Raw genomic sequence first — 22,977 nt, 5'->3', positions numbered from 1 at the left:
TGCGGTGTTGAAGGGAAGCCAATTGAATAGCTTCTTTAGCACCTTAAGTGTGTGAAAACAGGTGGTGAAGACTGCATTCACTTGGCTGTCATAGCCAGTTGATTGTCAACTACTATTCAAAGGCTCTTTGCATGGGTGTTAGAGTTGTGTGTAGATCCGAGATCACTAGGCCACCAGGTGGAGCCCCATAACAATGTGTCTTTGGCTACTTGTCTGTGTTGAGATTGGGGCAGTTCGTTTTCATCCATCTGGCAACTTCAGTCATGCAGGTGGTGAAGTTGGTTTGGATGTTCGATGTTTTGTTAGAGAGGAAAAGGATGTTCTGGATGCATTCTGCATAGGATATTAGGTTGGTTCCATGAGTGGGCAGTACACTGGACAGGCTCAGAAGGATTAGGGCAGCAGTAACTCCTCTGGGTGGTGTTGAGGAGGCTGTTGCCAATGAGGTCGGCGGCTAGATGTTAGTTCATGATCTTCTCCATGACTTTTGTCTAGAAGGGTTGCAGGGAGATAGGTCTATACTATACTACACACTGCTCTCTACTAGATTGTAGACTGCACTAGATTCTATGGCAGGACCGGAGGCTTCGGATTATGCCTTCTTCCTTCGCTCTTTATTTTTACAGCAGCAAGAAAAAACAAACACAAAACTACATTTCCCATGAACAGTTGGGAAAAAACCGACAGTCTGATCACAGTCCTTTGTCAGTCTCCGCACTCTTGCTGACTCCCATCATGACCACAGCCGCTTCCTCTTCCTCTTTCTTCGCTGCTCAGCAGCAAGTTAAGTGTATTTTCTCGTTTCTCCTGAGTTTGGGGGCTTGTGGGGACAGCGTTTGTGGCATTTGTTAAGGGATGCCTGTATTTCACTTCCAGATTCCCCTAGCAATCGCGGGACGCATTTTGCGCTCCTCACGCGATTTTCAGCCCCCGTGAGGTGCGGTGACGTCCTCTCACCACTACGGGGCGCACGCTCGTTCTGGGTTTGGCGTGAGCGGAGAGCGCTTTTGAAAGCATTTTTTGCACACGTTTGTCGCAGACAGCTTGTGGTGCCCCCTCCCACCCAGCTTGACACCCTGCGGGGTCGCAAATTTCCAGTGGTTTCAAGTTTGAACGCCCTTTGGGCCTGTATTGGGCCTGTTGGACACCCTGCGGGGTCATAATTGGCACTGGTTTGGTGCTGGGGGACGCTTTGGTGCCGGGTGGTGCCCAGTGATTGAGTGGGCTGCAGCGTCCCCAGGGCTAGCCCCTTAATAAATAGTGCGCCTTGCGCCCCATATCTACCTGGGCTCCCTCCCAGCCTGAATGTGGTGCCCGTGAGGGTCCAGTAGTGTGCTGGTGCTGTCGCGCTTCTCCTGCAGAGCCTAATTTAGCTCGCAATGCAGGGCGGGCAGGACCAGTATGCGGAGGAGGATCCTCTGAGTTACGCCGCTTGGGATGAGGACTTCTACCAAGCGGTCGATGACTCGATCTATAGGGCGGTGGACCAGGCTATAGTTCCCTTAGAACAACGCCTTACAGCTAGGTTGGACGAGGCCAAGTTGGCGGCCCTTATTACCCCCGGCCCCAGCCCCGCGCCTTCCCTCCCCCAAAGAAGCCCTGCACGGAGGGGGGGGATCCCGAGGCTTTCGCGAGGGTCAAGAGCGCATTTCTGGCGCACGAGGGACTCCCACCGGCCCCGGTGACCCCGGCGGAGGCCCCCCTCCGACTCCTCGGACTGTGACCCCAGATCTGCAGGACGATGAGGATTCACCGGACACGGACGAGGAGGCTTGCTCTTCCTACTCGTGGCTCCCGTCCCATGCTTCCTCCTCAGCAGGTCCTTCGGACATGCTGGACCCGGACGATATCTTCCACCCCCGGTCTTCGGAATGGGTTCCCGGGGAGAAGGTAGCCCAGTACGTGGCGAACCGCCTGCGCAAGCCAGTGGACATGAACAGGGTTCTGAATTTGTTTCTGTCGTGGTAACCGAATAGATTTCTATCTCGGAAGGAACTAACAGCTAAAGCCTGGTTTCTTGCAGGCGAGTCTCGGACGTATGAGTATTGGACATCTCGGCCAGAGTTTTTTCCCCCGAAGTGGTATCTTTCACGCTGAGTAGACGGACTAAGTCCAACACGAGAATTATCTCATACCCGGCTTTTCCGGATTCTCCTAAACTGTGTGTGGTGCAGTGCCTCCGTGCATATGAGGATATGACTGATGATACCCGCCCTCCGGGTGAAAGACAACTTCTCATTGCCCTACGTAAACCGTACAAGGCTGTTTCATCCCCAACTATTGCTCGATGGGTGCTTTGGGTGATGCAGGAGGCGGGGATTGATACTAAGCAATTTGGTGCTCATTCAGCGAGAGGTGCTATGACCACTAAAGCATTCGCCCTTGGGGCTCGACTGGAGGATCTGATGCGGGCGGCCGATTGGTCCTCAGATTCCACTTTTAAGCAGTTTTATTTCAAACCGGTGCTGGATGTGGCACCTTTGGTTGTCGACAAGCTTTGAACTGACATAATCCGAAGCCTCCGGTCCTGCCAAAGAAGGAAAATTTGGGTAGCCACCGGTGCGGTTTCTATTAAGGACTCGGAGGCAAGGATTATCCCTCTTATGACTTCCAAGAAGTGGACCCTTCCCCGTACTGGCTGTAAGTAAACCTTTCATGCATTGGCTTATGCTTGTTTGGACTGTGGATGTCTCACACTGTTGCCTATATGCAATTGTCTAGTGCTGGCGGTGGCTCTGTTCTGACACTGCAATGTTTTGCAGGGAATGATGGTGCCAAACCGGATGCTTGAATATACTGGATTAGATGCTTCGCGCGAAGAAAGAGGAAGAGGAAGCGGCTGTGGAGCAGGATGGGAGCCAGCAAAAGTGCGGAGACTGACAAAGGACTGTGATCAGACTGTCCTTTTTTCCCAACTGTTCATGGGAAATGTAGTTTTGTGTTTGTTTTTTCTTGCTGCTGTACAAATAAAGAGCGAAGGAAGAAGGCATAATCCTCGCATCCGAGTCCTTAACAGAATTGAAACTTACTAGCACCGGTGGCTAGGCAAATTTTCATTACTCACTGTACTAAACAGCACGCTGCACTAGGCCACTCTTTGCACATGAGAGAAAAGTGTACTAGAGAGTACACTGCACTAGACAGCACTGCACACTAGACAGAACACTGCCCTGTAGTCCACATAATGTACTAAATGGTACACTGCACTAGACAGCACACTGTACTGGAGGCCCCACTTTAGAAAAGAGCAGACTGGACAATGGGCAAACTACTTCAATGTGCACTACAGTAAACAGCACATTGCCCTGAATATCCCACTGTATTAGAGAACATGCACCATTAGAGAGCATGCTGTATTAAACTGCACTACAGTGCACTGTGGACTATACAGCACACTGCATTAGATGGCAGTTAATAATAGACCTTAGTATACAGCTAAATGTACGGTGCCCTAGACAGCACTCGGTACTAGATGGTACACAGCATTAGATGGTGCACAGCTCTATACAGTTTAAAGATTCGTGGGGTAGCACTCCTATTTAATCCAATATCTGCAAACTAAGCAAAAGGTGCTGCAACTAATCAGGCTCGTCACGCCTGTGGAAAATTAGACTAGTTTTGGTGGGATGAACTCACAACTAGTTGCGCACTGTACTATACATTATACTGCTGTTAATAATCCTATCCGTAATACTAAGAATCATGATATGTTGAACGCTGATGCATACTAACAACAATACTACAGATAACAAGAAAGGTCATATCTGTCATTTAATCCCATAGGCTGCATTGTCTGTAGATGCTTAATCCAGTACAACTCTCGTAGTAGAAGTCTCTGTCTGTTATCAATGCCAGGTTTCACTTGCACTTTCTCTATGGTAAGAAATCTTAGTTGGGAAATATTGTGATTGGCTTCCTTCCAATGAGTGGCAAGTGGTGAAGATAATGCTGATTACGTATTCTGCTTTTATGCTCAGTCAGTCGAGTTTTTATCTTCCGCTCGGTTTTGCCAACATACATTTTGCCACACGGGCACTTGATCCCATATACTACATTTTGAACGTTGCAATCACTGGTATGTCTCAATTTTATTGTCTCGCCAGTGGTTGGATGTGTCAAAGTGTTCCCAGGAATGATATTATTACAATGTATGCAGTTTAAACATCGTACATTGCCTTTGTGTTCAGTGCTACTGTTGTCCAATATAGGGCGTTTCAATATTTGTCTGATGTTGGGCCCTCTTGTGTACGCATGCATCGGTTGTTGCGAAAATATACCATTGAAGTCCTTCTCTGAGGACAGAAGCTCCCATCTTTGGTTGATGATCTGTTTAATTCTAGCCGATGCTGTGGTGTATTTAGAGACAAAGACCATTCTTTCCTGACGAGTGGGAATTTTCGGTTGCATGGATGTAACTATGAGTCCCCATTCTTATTTTTCAGCTGACTTATTACGCACAGAACCAAAAGGTATGAAGAAGATACTTTCTCTTTATATCACCCCCATGTCACACATTCAATCAGTACACTCACACAATACATTGTTCTTTTCTTCTTTTTTCAGATCAGCCCCTGATGAAGGCACAATTGGGTGCCGAAATGCATTGGGCAGCCACTATTACAATATTGAAATATTAAAACATGTAATGTTGATTGAGTATCAAATGTTTCGTGAGCAAACAATGTATATATGATCAAAAAATGTTTATTACATATTGTATGACAAAAAGAGGTATGTGTAAATTTATCATGAGAAATCAGATTATGATATTAAATAACTGATTGTTCACAGTATATTGTGTTGATATTGTTTAAATTATAAGGTGTAGGATAACACCATGTGTACAATGCGCAACTAGTTGTGAGTTCATCCCACCAAAACTAGCACAGCTCTATACAGCACACTGCAAAAGACCACAGTACTTGATATTCAGCTGCACAACATATCACAAAGAAAGACAGCACACTGTACTAAACGGCACACAGTACATCATTGTACAATTTAGTAGAAGGAACACTGTATAAAACAGCACTCTGCTCTACACAACGCAATATGGTAGTCAGCGCATTGCACTAGATCATATGCTGCACTAACACGCCCAGGACAATAGGCACAGTGGGCCGCATACACTGACTAGTGTTAATGAGCAGTTCACTCTCTGCAGAGATACCAGTCTAGCACAGCACATACAGGCTCCAGGGTCTGACACACTTTAGGTTCATCGTGTTCATGATTGAGCTCTGGCCTGAAAGGACACATTTGAACTATCACTCATTTTCATTTACTTCTGTCTTAGGCCACAGTGAGATGTTCTGGATTTAGAATGGGTCTAGTCAAATTGGCACCTGTCGCCCCAATTTGTACCCGTTTGAGGCCTGCCCACGGTCCTAGTGTGGTTTCCAAAATGTAATTATATTCAGCTCAAGTCCATTTACCTTTATAATTCTTCATCTCCTCTTCAGGTTTCTGCATTTTCATAATTTCAAAATGGGTTCCTTTTTCTGTTGTTTCCTTCATATGCTGCTCTGGACCTTGAAACTGTACCTTCTTACATCTGGAAGGATACACAAACATGTTAGTGTTACAAAACTATTAGAGGCTACAGGGCCTGAAAAACAACAGCACATACATCCTGTTATTGGATATAAAATGCTATAATCACAGGAGCCCCTGCAGAACAGCATTCAGTGTGTCTTATGATACACACAAATAAAGCAGTTTTAGAGTTGTCTAAAATTGGCACACACTATCCCTTATTCTTTGAACGCCATTCTGGTCAGAACCTTGGAGGAATTTGCACATAATTTGGGGTGAGTGAAAATTCCACTCTGCCGGCGGAGTTCAATGAGTTTTGCACACTCCGAGTTCTAATTGGAATGTGGAGTTGCAGCACAACTTTGCCAACCACTGCGTGGCGGAGTTTTGTCTCACACGCAGCTCGCCTACGTTAAGTGGGGAGCACGAGTGAGAATTTGTGTCCCCTAGCCAGCTTCCCGCAGACAGCCGGAACCGACATTGTTCCCACCCAGAGGGAGCAGCTACTAATACTGCTCCCTCCGGGCGGGAGTAATATTTTGATCTGTTTCCCTGCCCTATTCAGTGCGGGCAGGGAAACAGATCTAAAGTCTGCACCTAGCTGGCAGGAGCATTTTCAAAGCTGTCGCCAGCTGTTAGCACACTTTGTGGCAGATTTTCAAAGAGTTTGTGCTGGCGCTTGCATGACACCAAGCAGCGCAAAACCTCGCATTTTCAGATAGGCGCTAGTAAGTATTTGCGCCATATTTTAAAGTTAGCGTGACGCACAAATCGTTTTGCGTCTCTCTGCGCCAAAAGTCGGTTTAATGTATGCAGAGTGGGTGTGTCAGGGCATTAACCATGCAAAAAGTTTTGAAACCCTGAGGGCACTGGTATTTACAAGAGTCACTCAAAGTGACGCAAAGCAGTGCAAAAAAGATTTGCACAGAAAAAATAGCGCGGGTACAAAACAGGCGCGAAAAGACCTGGAGCCATTTACTGGGAGATCTACCAGCAGAAACACAACAAATATCTACTGGCTGTGTCAACCATGGAGATTGTTATTGTTCGTCACCATCAGTGGATAGTTGCCTTGGCTGGAAAAGAAAACACAGAGAAAGGAAAGAATCTACAAGCAGAGAATATCACTCATCTACATGAAAATACTGGTAGCTGGATCCTCTTCCGACTGCTGCATTATAGGAATGGGTTGTGCGTCACGGTTCTCTGCCATTTCTTGTGTTTGGACATCCACCAAAATACATCGCATCCTTTTGCGCTGTTTTGCTACTTATTTTAAGGATGTGCATGACGCACATACATGTTGCGCTGCAACGCGAGACTATTTTTGCGCAAGCGCTAGTTTAAGACGCATCGCATTGTAAATATGACACAGAACTATTTACTTGCACGCACGCAGCGCAGTGCTAAGGTTTTCTGGTGTAGCGCAAATTCTACTCAACCTTTGAAAATCTGCCCCTTTGTGTTTACTCCTGTGTGGCGAGAGTTTTGAAATTGCACCTGCCAAGTGGGAGCAAACACAGGATTACCAGCCCGTGCAGGTACGGGCAGGAAAACCGCTTTGTCTCAGGGGTGGGCTACCCTGGACATAGCTAGTGAGCCGGCCCAAGGGATGGGATCCCCAAGGCCATTAATGGCTCAGGGAGGGGGGCTGTGTGTGGCCCCCTTCCCTTTTCAAAAGTTTAGCTGCCCTTGGGGATGCAGTCCCCAGGGCCTTTAGAGGCTCTGGGAGTGGGGGTCACGCACCTCACTCCCCTTAAAAGTACGTCGTCCACAGGAGATAGGGTCCCCTTGGCCAAAAGCAGCCCAGGGAGAGGGGCCATGTGCCCTCCTCCCCCTCCCCCTCTAAAAGACATCAGGCCATGGGAGATGAGGTTCCCTGGGCCCAAAAAGGCCCATATATGGAAGCTGCGTGCCCCCCACCCCCTGAAAAAGATGTTAGACCCTGGGGAAGGGGTCCCCGGTGCAAAATAAGCCTGGGGGGCACATGATTCCCCCTCCCTTAAAAGATAGAAACCCCTCATCCCCCAGGCCCTCCCCTGTGGGGGGGCAGGACCCTGCGCTTGCTATTTTTGAGCGAATTATGCAGCAGTTTATATGATCCTCTTCTAATTTGCATCAAAATAAAAATTCAAAAATGAGTTGGCACTAAGCAGGGTTACTCTGGGACCCAATCACAAGGCCTGAAGGGTCAGGGTATCCCTACTTTGCCCTCTTATGTCTTTTTAAAAACTTTATTCGGCACTTTGGACTGAGTCTCAAGTCCTATGATGGCTTCCTGGTTGAGGTGGTAGAAGCTAATGAGATTAATTTCTCAAAAACTACTGAACAGATTTACACCAAAACACAAAAAGCACACTTCCTGGACCAAGATCTAGCTGTCTGAGAAATTTGGTGTAAATCCGTTCAGCGGTTTAGGCTGTGACTGTGTCTAAAGTTCCAATGGAAAAATGAATGGGGAAAATGCGTTTTTGGAACCTTCCCTTTTTTTCGCCACCAAGGACAGATCACCCTGAAACTTTCCACACGCAAACTAGTAAAAAAAAAGTGACACTTTTTTTTAAAAGTTTCGTGGAGAGTCGTCAAATGGCATCAAATTTATTAGTAACACAAAAATGCATTTCCTATGGAATCACAATCCTAACTATAACTATCCAGTGATGACTGCCACTGGGTAATACATAATATATATATGCCTCCCGATCTTTTACTGATTCTCACGATCGTTTATATGGGGTCCGCTTTTGTAGGCTACTGTAATTTGACCCATAGCTCCTAGCGTAGTATAAGCATGCGCAGTCTAAGCTCTTGTAAGATGATGCAACGCTTCTATCATGGTATAGGCATATGTGGTCTAAGGTCTTGTAAGATGACCTGCAGCTCCTAGTGTGGAATAGGCATATGCTGTCTAAGCTCTTGTAAGAGGACTTGTAGCCTGCTAGCATGGTATAGGCATATGAAGTCTAAGCTCTTGTAAGATGACCCACAGCTCCAAGAGTGGTATAGGCATACACCGTCTAAGCTCTTGTAAGAGGACTTGTAGCCTGCTAGCATGATATAGGCATTCGCAGTCTAAGCTCTTGTAAGATGACCTGCAGCTCCTAGGATGGTATAGGCATATGCTGTCTAAGCTCTTGTAAGGTGGCCCGTAGCTCCTTGCGTGGAATAGGCATGCGCAGTCTAAGCTAATGTAAGATGACCCGCAGCTCCTAGCGTGGTATAAGCATATACTGTCTAAGCTCTTGTAAGAGGACCTGTATCCTACTAGCATTGTATAGGCATATGCAGTCTAAGCTCTTGTAAGATGACCCGCAGCTCCTAGAGTGGTATAGGCATATGCTGTCTAAGCTCTTGTAAGATGACTTGTGGCCGGCTAGCTTGGTATAGGCATATGCTGTCTAAGCTCTTGTAAGAAGACTTGTATCCTACTAGCATTGTATAGACATTCGCAGTCTAAGCTCTTGTAAGGTGGCCCGTAGCTCCTTGCGTGGTATAGACATGCACAGTCTAAGCTTTTGTAAGATGACCTCCTGCAGCTCCTAGCGTGGTATAGGCATATGCTGTCTAAGCTCTTGTAAGAGAACTTGTATCCTACTAGCATTGAATGAATGAATAGGAATTTGCATTGCGCGACTTTGCCCTGAGGCATCAAGGCGCATAGGATGGCAAAACAGCTGAGTGAAAAGTGAACACAGATGAGGGGTTACAGGTAGGCCTCTGCAAAGAGCCAGGTTTTTAGGCCTTTACGGAACAGGTATAGGGACGCCAGGCCTTTGAGTTCTGCAGGAAGCAGGTTCCGGAGGGCAATATTATAGGCATATGCAGTCTAAGGTCTTGTAAGATGACCCGCAGCTCCTAGAGTGGTAAAGGCATACACAGTCTAAGCTCTTGTAAGATGACTTGTAGCCTGCTAGCGTGGTATAGGTATACGCAGTCTAAGCTCTTGTAAGATGGCCCGTAGCTCCTAGCATGATATAGGCATATGCTGTCTAAGCTTTTCTAAGATGACTCACAGCTACTTGCTTGGTATGGGCATAAATAATCTAGGCTAGTGGTTCGTAACCTGTGGTCCGGGGACCCCTGAAAGTCTGTGACACCTGCTCAGGGGGGTCCGCGACATCTTAGAAAATAACAGGTTAATAATATGTATATAAATAAAGAGATACAATTGAAAATTGTAAAACATTCTGTAATTATGACAACATTTGAAATTGGAGGGTACAATTTAATTTGGTATCCTTTGATTGATTCACGGGAGCAGTGAAAGTGCATCAAACAGAATATAGTATGGACATTATGTGACCTTAATTGAATTTAGAAAAGCTACAATCTTCGCATGACATTTTTTTTTCAGATTTTTTTGTTGTTCCAAATGTAATAAAATATGTCATTATTTTCATACTTGTTTGATGAATGCTGGTATCCACAAATTAGTGTACGGTTATGTAGTTCAAATTATCAAAATGACTTAAGCCGGATTCAAATAATAACTCAGTGGTGGTCCCCAGATTCCAATAATGATTTAGAGGGGGTCCCTGGCTTTCAGTAATGATTACTTGGGGGTCCACATAAGTAACAAGATTAAGAACCACAGGTCTAGGCTCTGTGACACCCGTAACTCCTAGTGAGTCTAGACTGCTTATGCCTCATATAGGCATAAACAGTCTAGGCTCCTGTAAGATGACGCGTAGCTCCTAGCATAAGCAGTCTAGTTTCTTGTAAAATGGCTTAAACTCCTAGCGTGCTATAAGCATAAACAGACTAGGTGCTTGTAAGATGACCTGTAAGCTCCTAATGTGTATGGGCATAAGCAGTCATGGATCTTGTAAGATGACCCCTGGCTTCTCAGATGCTACAGGCTTATGACGAGTCAGCTTTGTTTGTAAGTTCCTGTATGGATGGTGCAGACACTTAGAGTGGGCTTCTATGGTCACTTATTGCATGACGCTTTGCTCTGTAATATCAGCATCATACACGGGGAGAGAAGGATAACCCTCATATAGCCATCCATTCATGAACTACTAACATAATATATACATGGGCGATGAGAGGAGTGTCCTGCAGGTATCTAAACCCATACCTGAAGACCCAACCTCTGCCCTCAACTGACCTCAGAGGCTGTGAGGCTGTCGAGTGCTCTGCTAGTGGTTTCCACATCAGAATGTAAACAGAAACTTCAGCAAAGGGTTGAAAGATTGCCTAGAATAAAATCCCCTGGAGAAATAAGGATACAATGCGATCCCAGCAGGGTGAGGTTAGTGCAGTGCGCTGGCAGACACCTGTAGCGTGAACTACTCGGGACCTAATGCACAGTTAAGGCTAAACATGCTTGTACTCTAGTAGGTGTTATTCACAGGCTTTTGTGGTGCATCCTTATTGTAAGAAGGCAGCCCTAATACTAAGTTTATTTATGACCTTTCTAGCTCTATTCTCACAATTATATTCTAAAAGTTATCTAAGGGAAAAACTGTGTTGGGGAAATAGGGGGCTGTGCTGGGCTAAATGCCATACACCTTTATCCTACAAGTACTTAGATCAAACAGTGACCCTCAGAGGGATAGGCCCGATATTTAACATTTTTATTGGTTTCCTTGTAACATTAGAGGAATGTAAAAGCTGTCACCTTGCAAGGGGATTTCTCACTAATGGTACACTATGCAAGGTGGTGCTTCCCTCTGAAACAATGTGGGGAGAGGTGTAGGGGATATAAGGAAGTTGAGGTGGGGACTCAGGAAGGGGAAGGGAGCAGACTATTATGGTGAGACGTGCAGCCCAAGGGGTGGTCAGTTGTCATCCTATGAAAAGCCTGGTGGATATGAAGATAGACTGAAGAGCCAGGCATTAGGTGAGGTGAGTGTGTGGGGTCATAAGAAGAAGTGTCTTCCTCTCAAAGGCTGAGCCCCAGGGTAGATGCGAGCAGTGGCCAAGCGCTTGAGGGGTGTTGGTGGGAACAGCAGAAAGAATAAGCGGAGGAGGGTTAGGCTCCTTGTTAGGTATAGTTGATTGCAGTGTATTCTGGTAGGAAGCCCAACACTGACTGGCTCTGAGGCTCTTAACATTAGAATCTTAGACATCTGTCATGTACAAATCTCGGTAAAGTTGAATACAAGTGTCGGTGACATCCTACACCATTACATTTTTGGATCCCTGCCCCTTATAATCTCTAAATGTCCTGCACCTTCAAATCCCACCAGTCTCGTATTTAGGAATCCCTGAAGCCCTACACCTTAAAATCTCTGGGGTCGCAATACTTGGACTCTCTACATTTTGGCACTTTCTACTTCCCGGTTCCCTTTATCTTAGAATCTCTGGATTCCTGTCCTTCGGAATCACTGGCTCCCTATACCTTGAAATAACCGGATGGGAAACACGTACACATTGAACTCACTTAAGGCTTGCATCTTGGTGTCTCTGGGATTCTGCACATTGATTTTCTGGATCTATGCACAGTGGACACTCTGAAGTTCTGCACCTTGGAATTTATGAACCTCCACACCTTGGACTCTTAAATATCCTGCACCTTGTAGGCTCTGAGTTCTTGCACCCTGAAGATTTAAGCTCCTGCACCTTGGAGTCTTTGAGGTCCTGAACCCCAGACTCACTGACATCTTGCACCTTGTAGGCTCTGTGGGACTGCACCTTGGAGGCTGAGGTCCTGTACTTTGGAGTCTCTGAGGTCCTGCACTTTGGAGTCTCTGCGGTCGTGCAGCTGGCAGGCTTGGATGGTCCTGCTCCTTGGACCTGACTGCAAGTTCTTGGGATATCTAATTTCAAGGCTAAAACCCCGTCTTTGGTTTAACTACTTGTTAGCTGCTGCTTCCAACACCTATGGATCCACAAATTTCCTTCTATTTCTTCATGTTAGCAAGGATCCTCAGCTTCAGAAGTGACCTGCTTCCAAGTGCAATTAAAGTAAAATATCAGAGAATTAGCCCCTCTGTTAGGACTCAAGCTGCTCTTAGATTATACCAAACCACGTACTCCAAAAATGAAAAGATGTCACAGACCAGCAGGTACTCCATCTCTCCAATTCCTGCCTGTGTTCTCTTCTGCTTGCCTTTTCCTCTTCTCTACCTCCCTCCGTATCTCTCTCTTCTTCTCCTTCCCATCCTGTTCAACCACATTTGTCTCCAAATTTGTCTCCCCTGGCGGGGGCAATCCACCCAACATCCACACTCGTTTCCCCCCCCGCCATATTAGTATGGTGGGGGGGACCTTGGCGGACGGAAAGACCGTCCGCCGCTTTTCCGCCCCGGTCGCCTTGCGGCCGGGGCGGAAAAGGAATAATATGGTGCATAATATGGAGCCATATTATGATGGTTGTTTCAAGGTGCCCTTCCGCGGCGGCGATGCCGCCACGGAAAGGCATGTGGTCTTCACTCTGGGGGCCCCTTCTGGGCCCCCAGAGTGAAGGAGAGGTGGGGTTGCACACGGGGGTACCTGTGGTACCCCCCTTCATTTGCATTTACAAAGCGGCAGGCACCGCACGGTGCCTGCCGCTTTGTAAATGCAAATGCTGAAATGCATTTTTAGCAATGTGGTGCACCGCCCACCACAATGCTAAAAATACAGGATGTGCCCGCCTCTGTGGCGGGCACATCCTAATACCCCCCACGGGACCCCCGCCCTTATGGCGTGCGGTCCCGGATACCGACATGATGGCGGGCGGACAAAGTCCGCCCGTCATCCTAATGACCCCCCTAGTGTTAATATTACTTCTGAGCATACAGCAAATGCAAGGGAATGTAAAGCCTCTGAATGTGAAATAGTGAGCCTGAATAACAAATGTATTAATACTGTAAATCAGCAACCTCCTAACTTTGCCTCAGTGTGAACAACTGGCATTGAATTCAAAAAAATATACTTTTGTTAATTGTGTGTACTAAATACCATGACAGACAAAAAACATGACACCTGCAGAGTATAGGCCAGGTAAATCGAAAACAGGTAACACGATCAAAACACGCACCCTTCAGGTCAGCCCGAGAACTCGTCCAGTTTTCTGTATTCCATCCATGGGCCCCATATTTTCTCAAATTTCCTGGGGCATCCCCTGGCCCTGTAGGCTGTGTGTTCAGGCTGTAGTCACCAGTGCATGCCCCGCCTCTATTGTGAGACTGATTGTTGCGGTCCACATGCCAGGGGCTCCAGGGCCAGGGAAAACAGTACGGTCGATAGAGGGCAGCCCTGCCTCATCCCCTTCCACAGGGAGAATTCCCCTATCCATTGACTCGCACTCTAGCCACGGTTTGTCATTTAGGAGGTGGATGTAGGAAAGAACTCTTGACCGAACCTTACCCTGTCCAATTCCTCCCACAGATAACTCCATTCAACGGAATCAAATGCATCCAAGACCAATTATATAGCGGGTTCCTCCAGGACCCTTCTTCCACCAGGTACCCAAAGAGCCCCTGAAGATTGTGGCTGGTGGGTTGCGTGGGTATTAATTTCTATTGGATGAGGTTGATCAATTAGTCAATCACCTGTGATAGTTGCTTAGCCAACACCTAAGCCAGAATCTTGACCTCCTTATTTAGTAGAATGATAGTCCTTGAAGAGGAACATTGATTTGTATGCTTGCCCTTTCAATTGATAAGAAGAATTGTGGTGGACCTAAGGTCTCGAGGGAGACTGCCTTCCCTCTTGGTCACATGGAGCATCATGCGTAGCGGTTCACCCACCAATCTCTACATGCATCTAAAGTACTCAGGCAGAAACAATTCGTCCCTGGTGTCCTCCTATTGTGCAGTTGGTGTATGACCTCTCAATTTCCTCTGTACTAATCTCCCTGTTCAGTGCCTTCGAGTCATTTTTACTCAGTACCAGAACAGGCAGATTCCTTACGAATCTCTGGAGATCCTCTCCGCATGTTCCCCGTCCGGATCTATACAGTTCCGCAAGGTAAGCTGCGAAGACCCCGATGATATCTTCTGCAGTGTGAACCACTCTTCTTGTTGTCTACCTGATGCATCCATCGCCTCCTTTCTTTGTGAGCCACACTAGTAATTTTCTAGCTTTATTTCCTACTTAATATAGTTTATGTTGTCCTGACCTGACTTGAGCCTTGACCTTGTCTTCCACCAGACAGCAGTACTCCTTCCTAGCAAGGGTAATGCGGGTGACCCTCGTTCCAGATGGGTATTGAGTGGGGCATGGTCTGAGATCCCCCTCTGCAAATAGTGAGTGTTCCTGTACCTCTCTATCTGTATGTGGGGGATGAGAATGTAATCCAGTCTAGACAGAGACCCGGAAAATTCCTTTGCATAAGAGTATTGCCTCTCCATGGGATGTGTGTCCCTCCAAATGTCCTGCAGTCCCACAGTTGTTTGCCCCCTCCATGCATTGCACCCTCTGGCTATCCAGTTCACCAACCATTGTGAGAATAAAAACTCCCCCTATAATGGTAGTGGCCCATGGAGCGTACACTAACCTTGCCCCCATCTTGTGACGGTCTTGCAACAGGAGTCCTGGGAAATACCATGAGGCGAGCACCATGAGTTCTCTATTCCACTTATGCAGAAGTGCCGCGTAGGACCCCCACGGGTCTACCCATGTCTTTATGATTGTGAGTGGGAGTGACTTCTTAACCAAGATGCCCACACCCCTTGAGCCCGTCGAGAATCCTGAATGCACCAGGACTGTATATCTACTGCATCCCAAGAAGGCATAGTTGTTGCCCATAAGATGAGCCTCCTACAGTATTTGCATATCGGGATTATGCTTAGCAAAAAAGTGGGACACCACTCCCCACTTCAATTTGCTACCCAGCATATTCAGGTTCCAGGAGAGAATATTTAGCACCTGATGTGTTGGGTTCCATCTCTTTTTTGTGTCATTGTAGTTTATAGTTTATTGTCCATGCTACTTTCATCTGCCTCTGTGTGTGTCTACTCTAGTGTCAACCCCCTGCCCAACGATCCCATGCTGGGAAGATTGAAGAACCCTCCAACTTAAGGCATGTGGTGTCTGTCATCCCCCATAACCAACATCAAACCTGTGAAATTCTGGTGTCATCCAGTCCTTATCCCTTGTTTGAGGGGCTGTTGAGAGTTCATAATGTCTTGTCTATAACTCACCGTTCCAGCATTTCTCTTGCCTCTGGTTGCTGCAGCACTGGGTTTTCATGTTAGTAATCATCTGTCTCTTTCTCTCTATGAACCTTACGGTTATCTTGTGGCCTCGTTCTCCACATCTCTGTGAACAGCGAGGAGTACCTTAGGCCCTACTGCCTAACCCCTCCTCGCCAGCTTCACCCCTCCAGCCAACCCAACACCTCCTCCTCTTGAGAAGCACAGAACCACAATGTCCCATCCTGAAGGATTCAAAGTTTTGTGGGGAATAACATTGAATATTGAAAATTAAATTTTCTTACTTATTGTTGCCCCATATCAAATAAGCATTGTTTGGGCTGGACATCCTGCGTAAAATCCAGGAATGCCATGGTTGTTTGGTTCTCATAATGTAGGAGGTCCGCCTGGTCTTTAAAGGAATTTAGCTATTATTGGTCTCAGTCTTGCACCCGGTTTGGGTGGTGTCCCGGGCACTCTTTGTGCTTTCTCTGCTGCAAAATATGGGGCAGGTTCACCTGTGTTCACTATTGCTGTTACAAAATCTTCAATTAATGTTTCCACACTTGTACCCGCCGCTTTCTCAGGTATTCCCATGCATCTTACATTATTGTGGGTAGATCTGCCCTTGGTGTCTTCAGCCCTGGATTGAAGCTGGCATGTGATCTATTTAAGCTGGCCGACATCCACAGCTAGGGTCATAATGGAACTGAAATGTTACCTCAGTGAAGCCTTAGCTGTGATTACTCAGTCCACGATCTTTCCCATGTCTTCTTTGATCAGAGTGACATCTACTACTACGCTATCTATCTTAGTTTCAAGTGCAGCCCTGAACTCTTTTATGGCATGGAGTAGATCTTTAAGTGTAGGGCCCTGATCCTCCAAGTTCTCCACTACTGGTGCACAAGCCTCTCCACTAGCTTCCGGTGCTTTTGGGAAGCTGTAGTTTTCCAGACCTACCTGGTGTAACTTATGACCCTTTTGCCCACCGTGATCTTGCCTTATGTGGCGCCTTACCTCTTCCCCCAACGCAGGTCATGATCCTCCCCCTGACAGTCCTGTAGTTCCTCTGTAATTATGTTCTCTCTATGCCCCCATAACACCCACTCGCATTATAGTGTTGGTAGCTCCTGAAAGGGAAGACAGGACAGAGGCAGAAGCGGGAGGAGAGGCGGGGCAGAGTTCCGTCCCCCACCGCCCCGGTCATGGTCTGAATTCCGATCCGCATTCGTGCCCTTGCTCTGTACAGAGAAGACAGTCGCCAGGGAAAGAGTGCAGCCAGGCAGGCCCATCCCTCCGCTAAGGCAAAACAATCTGTAGCACTCACTTGCTGGCCATTACTCCTCACCAGCTATCAGTGCTCCCTGAGGAAGCCAGCTGCCATATTGAAGTCGTGGCTCGCCGGTTTCATTCATAAATTTCAGGATTGTGCAAGTCCCATGGTCCTCTGCCCTACCAGTCAGTCCTCTCTCCATTTCTCGACGGTTGAGTGCCAGATGCTGTCCCGGGGACCCTGGATCTATGCCGCTGCAATGCTTGCTCAATGGGAGTTCACATATCAGGTGCCATGTTTCCTCAACGCTCAAGCCATGCCCCTTGATCATTGTCTTTGAATTAGTTGCTTTCATATAGTTGCTATTTCCCAGGAATACTTTTGAAAACTGTACCCATTTGAATTTTTATTAGTAATTTAACTCTGGGTACTTGGGCCAATCCCAGTCAGATAGGCACAAGGGGTGTCTTGTATATGCTCCTTAAAGTTGGGCAAAAACTAGGGCTGTAAACCTCGATGGCCCCACACAGGCTCCTTACCAAATAATGAGATAGGTTTAGAAGCGAGCATGCTTTTCAGACAATTCTAAAAATGAACAGTTTTATAACAGACTCCAGTCCATCCTTGAGAAATGCCTTGAGAGAGATGTCATCATACTGATGGGTGACCTCAAGAGCATGATTGAAAGCTGTAACACTGGGTACTGACATGAATGAGAATGGTGAAAGGCTTGCAGTCCTCTGTGCCCTGAACAGTATGGTAATAGGCGGTAGTATATTCCCAGAAAAAAGAATAGACAAGGAAACAAGGGTGTAACCAGACCATTCAACAGAGAATAAGATCAGCCATGTCTGCATTGCCCGGAAGAGCCTGGAGGTGCCAGCATGATGTAAGAGTGATGAGAGGGGCAGATGTGGCGTCAGACCATGCCCTTGACATGACCAGGCTAAACCTAAAGCTGAAAAAAGCATGGTGGAACCGACAAACCAAAGCCAGCGATATAACCACCCTTCTCCAAGAGAGAATGAATACTCAGTCACTCTAAAAAGTTTCAGGTCCTGCAAGAATTAAAGGATGACAGAAACCCAGTTTAAAGTCAGTGGGAGTAGATCAAAGAAACAGTGACATCAACCAGGAAAAAGTGGTTCCCAAGAAACACCAGCATAAAGAATGCATCTCCACCAAGACTCTGCAAAAAGTAAGCAAGAAAGAAAAAGAAAGCTGCTGTCAACACCAGCCGGAAAAGAGCAGAAAAAGCAAAATTTCGAGATGAATACACTAAAAGCAACAAGGAAGCAAAGAGGAGCTTAAGCGCAGACAAGTGAAGAGTCATCGATGGTCTTGTCACGGAAGCCCAGAAAGGAGAAAACCATGGAAATTTGAAAGAACTCTAAAACATAACAAGGAAACTCTACTGTAGATATAGCAAGCCAGAAAGACCTGTTAAATGTTTGGAAGGATCTGAGAAGAGGAAAAGGTGCCATCAGACTCGAAGGAGGTAGATCTGATCAAGATCCCCAGGAAAGGTGACCTGAGTAACTGCACAAACTACAGAGGGATACCTCTTCTACCAACACCAGGCAAAGTGTTCAACAGAGTCATCCTGAACAGAATGAAGGAACAAGTTGACGCTCCGTTACAAGACCAGCAAGCTATCCTAAAGATAGATCCTACACAGGCCAGATTGGAACACTGACTATCATAGTTGAGCAGTCGATGGAATGGAACTCACCCCTTAATGTCACCTTCATTGACTATGAGAAGGCATTCTACAGCATGGACAGAGAGACTCTTTGGAAACTCCTCCGCCTCTACAGTATGCCAGATAAACTCGTAAAAATCATCAGGAACTCTTACGAGGGAATGACCTTCAAGATAGTCCTTTGAGGACAACTCATGGACACCTTCCAAGTGAGAATCGGCATCCACCAGCGTTGTTTGAGCTCCCTTTTATCTTTCTGCTGACCATAGACTGGATCATAAAGACAGCCACAGCAAGGATAAGAAATCATACCTAGTGGACACCTTGGATGCAGCTTGCGACCTGAACTTTGCAAACAACTAAGCCCTACTCTCCCATACCCATGCGCAGATGTAATAGAAGACCGACAAAGTGGCAGCCACATCAGCACAATTTGGCCTCAACATCAACAGGGAAAAACCAAGATCCTGAAGGCTAACTCGGCTGGAACAACTGCAGTCACTCTTGTAGGAGATGCACTGGAAGAGGTTGAGGCTTCACCTACCTGGGCAGTCTCTTAGACAAGCACAGCGGCACATGCACCGATGTCATGGCAAGAATCGGCAAGCGAAGAGTTGCCTTCACTCAGCTAAAGAAGATCTGGCGCTCCAAAGACCTAGCTCTCCAAGCCAAGATCAGGCTTTTTCACACCAATGTAAAATCGGTCCTTCTGTATGGAGCAGAACCTTTGAGGATAATATTGACCACCACCAACAAAGTCCAGACCTTCTTCAACACATCTCTGAAGAAAATCCTCCAAATCCGCTGGCCAGACACCATCGGCAAAAACGTCCTGTGACAGCAGACTTTCTCCCTGCTCATGAAGAAATCATGAAAAGGCGCTTGGGCTGGAGAGGTCACACCTTCAGTAAGCCTGCATCAAACAACACCAGGCATGCCCTCACCTGGAACCTTCAAGGGAAAAGGAAAAGAGGAAGGCCGAGAAACACCTGGCGTTGAGACCTCGAGGCTGACTGCACCCCCTGGAGTACGAGTGAAAGAAAAGTGCAGGACAGAGATGGCTGGAGAGTCCTGGTTGATAGCCTATACTTAAAGAGAGGGAGTAGGCATAAGTAAGTAAGCAAGTTAGTGGTATTTAGACAATTCTAATGATGTTTCTAAGCACTTGAGGGGGCGTTGAGGATTGGCGTAGGCTTCAGGATGTTTTTAAGGAGGTTTTGAGTACTAGATGGTTTGTGGAAAAACTGCAGTAGTTTTCGGTGGACAAAGTTACTTTTTGTGGACATTAAAGAGTGTGCCTGGGCTCAGGGGGTATTTTCATAAAACTGGGAGTTTACTGAAGTTTCAAGGTCATGTTGAAGAACTCAACTAAAATTTCTTAGAATGAAAAATAGTTTTAAAGACTTTGGATGTTTGAAGAATAGGTTAAGGGTTCTCAACACTGTTTGGAGCGTTTGAAAGACAGGGAAGTAGCTACAATGTGATCTACATATAATGATAGCATGTGCTGTTGCCGCTCCTCCGCTAAGGCGGGAGAGCATAGCCCCACTACTCCTTGAGCAGTGCAAAAAAGGAATAAAATGATAATAACAAGAAGTTATTATCATTTTATTTTCCTGTGCCACTGAAGCCTGTTAGGTGTGGGGTGGGGCTGGGCTCACCGCAGAGGATGCAGGAGTGTTTTCTACTTCCTCTCTACGTGTGCATGATGGCTTGGCCAGCCCTCTAGGGCCGGCCAAACAGCCATGCACACTTGCCATGTTCTCCATTGGGCTGTGTTGCACAGACTGGGGAAAACATACCTAGCCTCCCCAGGCACTGCCTGAGCAGCAAAACAGGCCACTCAGATCAATCACAACGCTGCTCCTGCAGCGTCATGATTGGCTGGGAGAGTACAGAAGCCTGGGTGCTTCCGATGCTGCATGAGGATAGAGAAGAGTTGTACGGCAGCGGGAGAGGCGTGTGGCTGTGGCGGAGGTATCAAAGAAGGTACTTTTTTTATCCCTCCCTCCGCCCCACTACCCTAGTTCAGAGGCAGCCACGACTGAGCATGTGATAGTATTGCTTTGGCAGGAATATAGCACCTTACATTGCATACGTTAACGATGTATGCGATTACAACGTGGTCATTACAACGATCACGTTGTTACATTGCAGTATACAACGACTTGCTGTAGGGGGCGCGCTGGACTTAAGAATAGTATAATTTACTATTCCAACTTCAGTTTGCGCAACAGTAGGGAAGGTGTTGGAATAGTAAATTATACTATTCCTTAGATTAGTGCGCCCCCTACAGCAAGTCGATGTAACGACTTGTGTTGTAATGTACTACGATGTAACAACGCAGTGGTTGTAACAACCGCATTGTAATTGCATACGTTACACATGTAATGGCTGTTTCCCCTTTGGCAGCAGAGTGGATTGGAGATTTCCACACTACACCCAGACCTGTTCCTTACACACAGAGAGGAGGACAATAAACCAACCTTACCTGTCCAGGGTGCTTTTAACTTCCTGAAAAACAGAAGAACAGACAGAAGGACATCAGTTTCCATGACAGATTTTAAATATCTGGCAGCAGTATAGGTATCATATAAGTTGTGAATTTCAAGTTTAGTTAAACACATATGCACACGTAGCTCAGCCAAGGAGACACTAGTGGGATGATCTGATGCCTCAACACCCAGAATCTGTGATATTCTGAATAGGGGGTATTAAATAGGTAAGGATCACGCATTCCATGATAATCCTTTTATTTGTTCAAACTTTGGGAGCAGGTGTTTGGGGGTTGGTTGTCGTGCAGCAAAGTATCATCCTCTGATCCTGGACTTGTATCGACGTAACTACTGTTGCGCTTACCACTGGGAAGTGTTCCTTTAGTGCACAGCCGAGGTCACAAATGGAAAACCTTAATCAATTTGATCCCAAGTCAACTTCTTTTTTCATTTGAGATTCTTTATTTGTCTTCAAAATAATTGTGTCTCATTTTGTAATTATCCACATAACTTTTGTGAAAACTTAAACCATATGCATCAATGGTGAACGTCAAACGAAGATTACAGTTATCCCCAATGCATTTCGGGCATATCGATGCCCTTCATCAGGAGATATGTTCCTGGAAAACAATAAATCAAGGCAAAAATGAAACAACTCCTGTCGCCTTGATTTATTGTTTTTTCAGGAACATACCTCCTGATGAAGGGCATCGATATGCCCGAAATGCATTGGGGATAGTTGTAACCTTCGTTTGACGTTCACCATTGATTCATATGGTTTATGTTTTCACATGAGTTATGTGGACAATTACAACATGAGACACAATTATTTTGAAGACAAATAAAGAATCTCAAATGAAAACAGAAGTTGACTTGGGATCAAATTGATTAAGGTTTTCCATTTTGTGACTTCGGCTTGGCAGTAAAGGGACGCTTCCCAATGCTAAAGCGCAACAGTTGTATATTCTGAATAGGGTCAAGGGACACAGCAGTTTGCAATAATCCCAAATGGACCCAAAAGACAGCAGAGCTATCAAATTCTGAATGAAGGCAGATGACCGTACAGTCTGTGATATTGTGAATGTGGCATGTGACAAAATATTCTGAATGGAGTCACATGACAGAACAATCTGTGATATTTTGAAAGGCTTCGCTTTGCAACAAAATCTGTGATTTTATGAATTGTGTAAAGTGACACAGCACACTGTAATATTCTGAATTCTCGTTCACATATTCTGAATTGGATCACTTGACATAGTCTGTGATGTTAAAAAAATCATGACCCAGCACTGTCTGTGATATTTGGACCCGCATCACATGTTGCAGCAGTCTGCTCAACACATTAGGGGTACAGTATGTGGTGTGCTAAATGGGTTTACATGACAGCCTCATATTTTAATTCCAGGTCATATGACATTATATTCTGTGATTTTCTGCATGGAGGGGGTCACATGACAGTCTGATGATTTGAATGTGACACAACATAGTCTGTGATATTCTGCATTGGGTCTCAAAGCACAGAAATTAGTCATTATGAATGGTATCATATGGCAGTGTGTGATATTCTGAATGGGGTCACATGACAGTGTGTGATATTCTGAATGGGGTCACATGATACTGATATTCTGAATGGAGTCATATGACAGTGTGTGATACTCATAATTGGAATTGGATCACATAACAGTGTGTGATATTCTGAATGGGGTCACATGGCAGTGTGTGATATTCAGAATGGGGTCACATAACAGTGTGTGATATTCTGAATGGGGTCACATGGCAGTGTGTGATATTCAGAATTGGATCACATAACAGTGTGTGATATTCAGAATGGGATCACATGGCAGTGTGTGATATTCAGAATGGGGTCACATGGCAGTGTGTGATATTCAGAATGGGGTCGCATGA

At 46.0% G+C, this 22,977-nt stretch overlaps 1 protein-coding gene across 1 annotated transcript in view; it reads right to left on the bottom strand.

Annotated features, from left to right (window-relative positions):
* LOC144817891 (E3 ubiquitin-protein ligase TRIM39-like) overlaps positions 1-22,977 on the bottom strand; it is a 128,025-nt gene that overhangs the window by 5,658 nt on the left and 99,390 nt on the right. The window contains exons 4-5 of the mRNA XM_078674788.1: positions 21,069-21,091; positions 5,436-5,554 (exon numbers count right to left, since the gene is read on the bottom strand). Of these exons, the coding sequence (XP_078530914.1) occupies positions 5,436-5,554; positions 21,069-21,091 (142 nt within the window). The remainder of the gene's footprint in view (positions 1-5,435; positions 5,555-21,068; positions 21,092-22,977) is intronic.

Source organism: Lissotriton helveticus, chromosome 2_1 (genome assembly GCF_964261635.1).
Source record: "Lissotriton helveticus chromosome 2_1, aLisHel1.1, whole genome shotgun sequence".
Lineage (NCBI taxonomy): Eukaryota > Metazoa > Chordata > Amphibia > Caudata > Salamandridae > Lissotriton > Lissotriton helveticus.
This window is presented reverse-complemented; position numbering and strand designations above follow the sequence as displayed.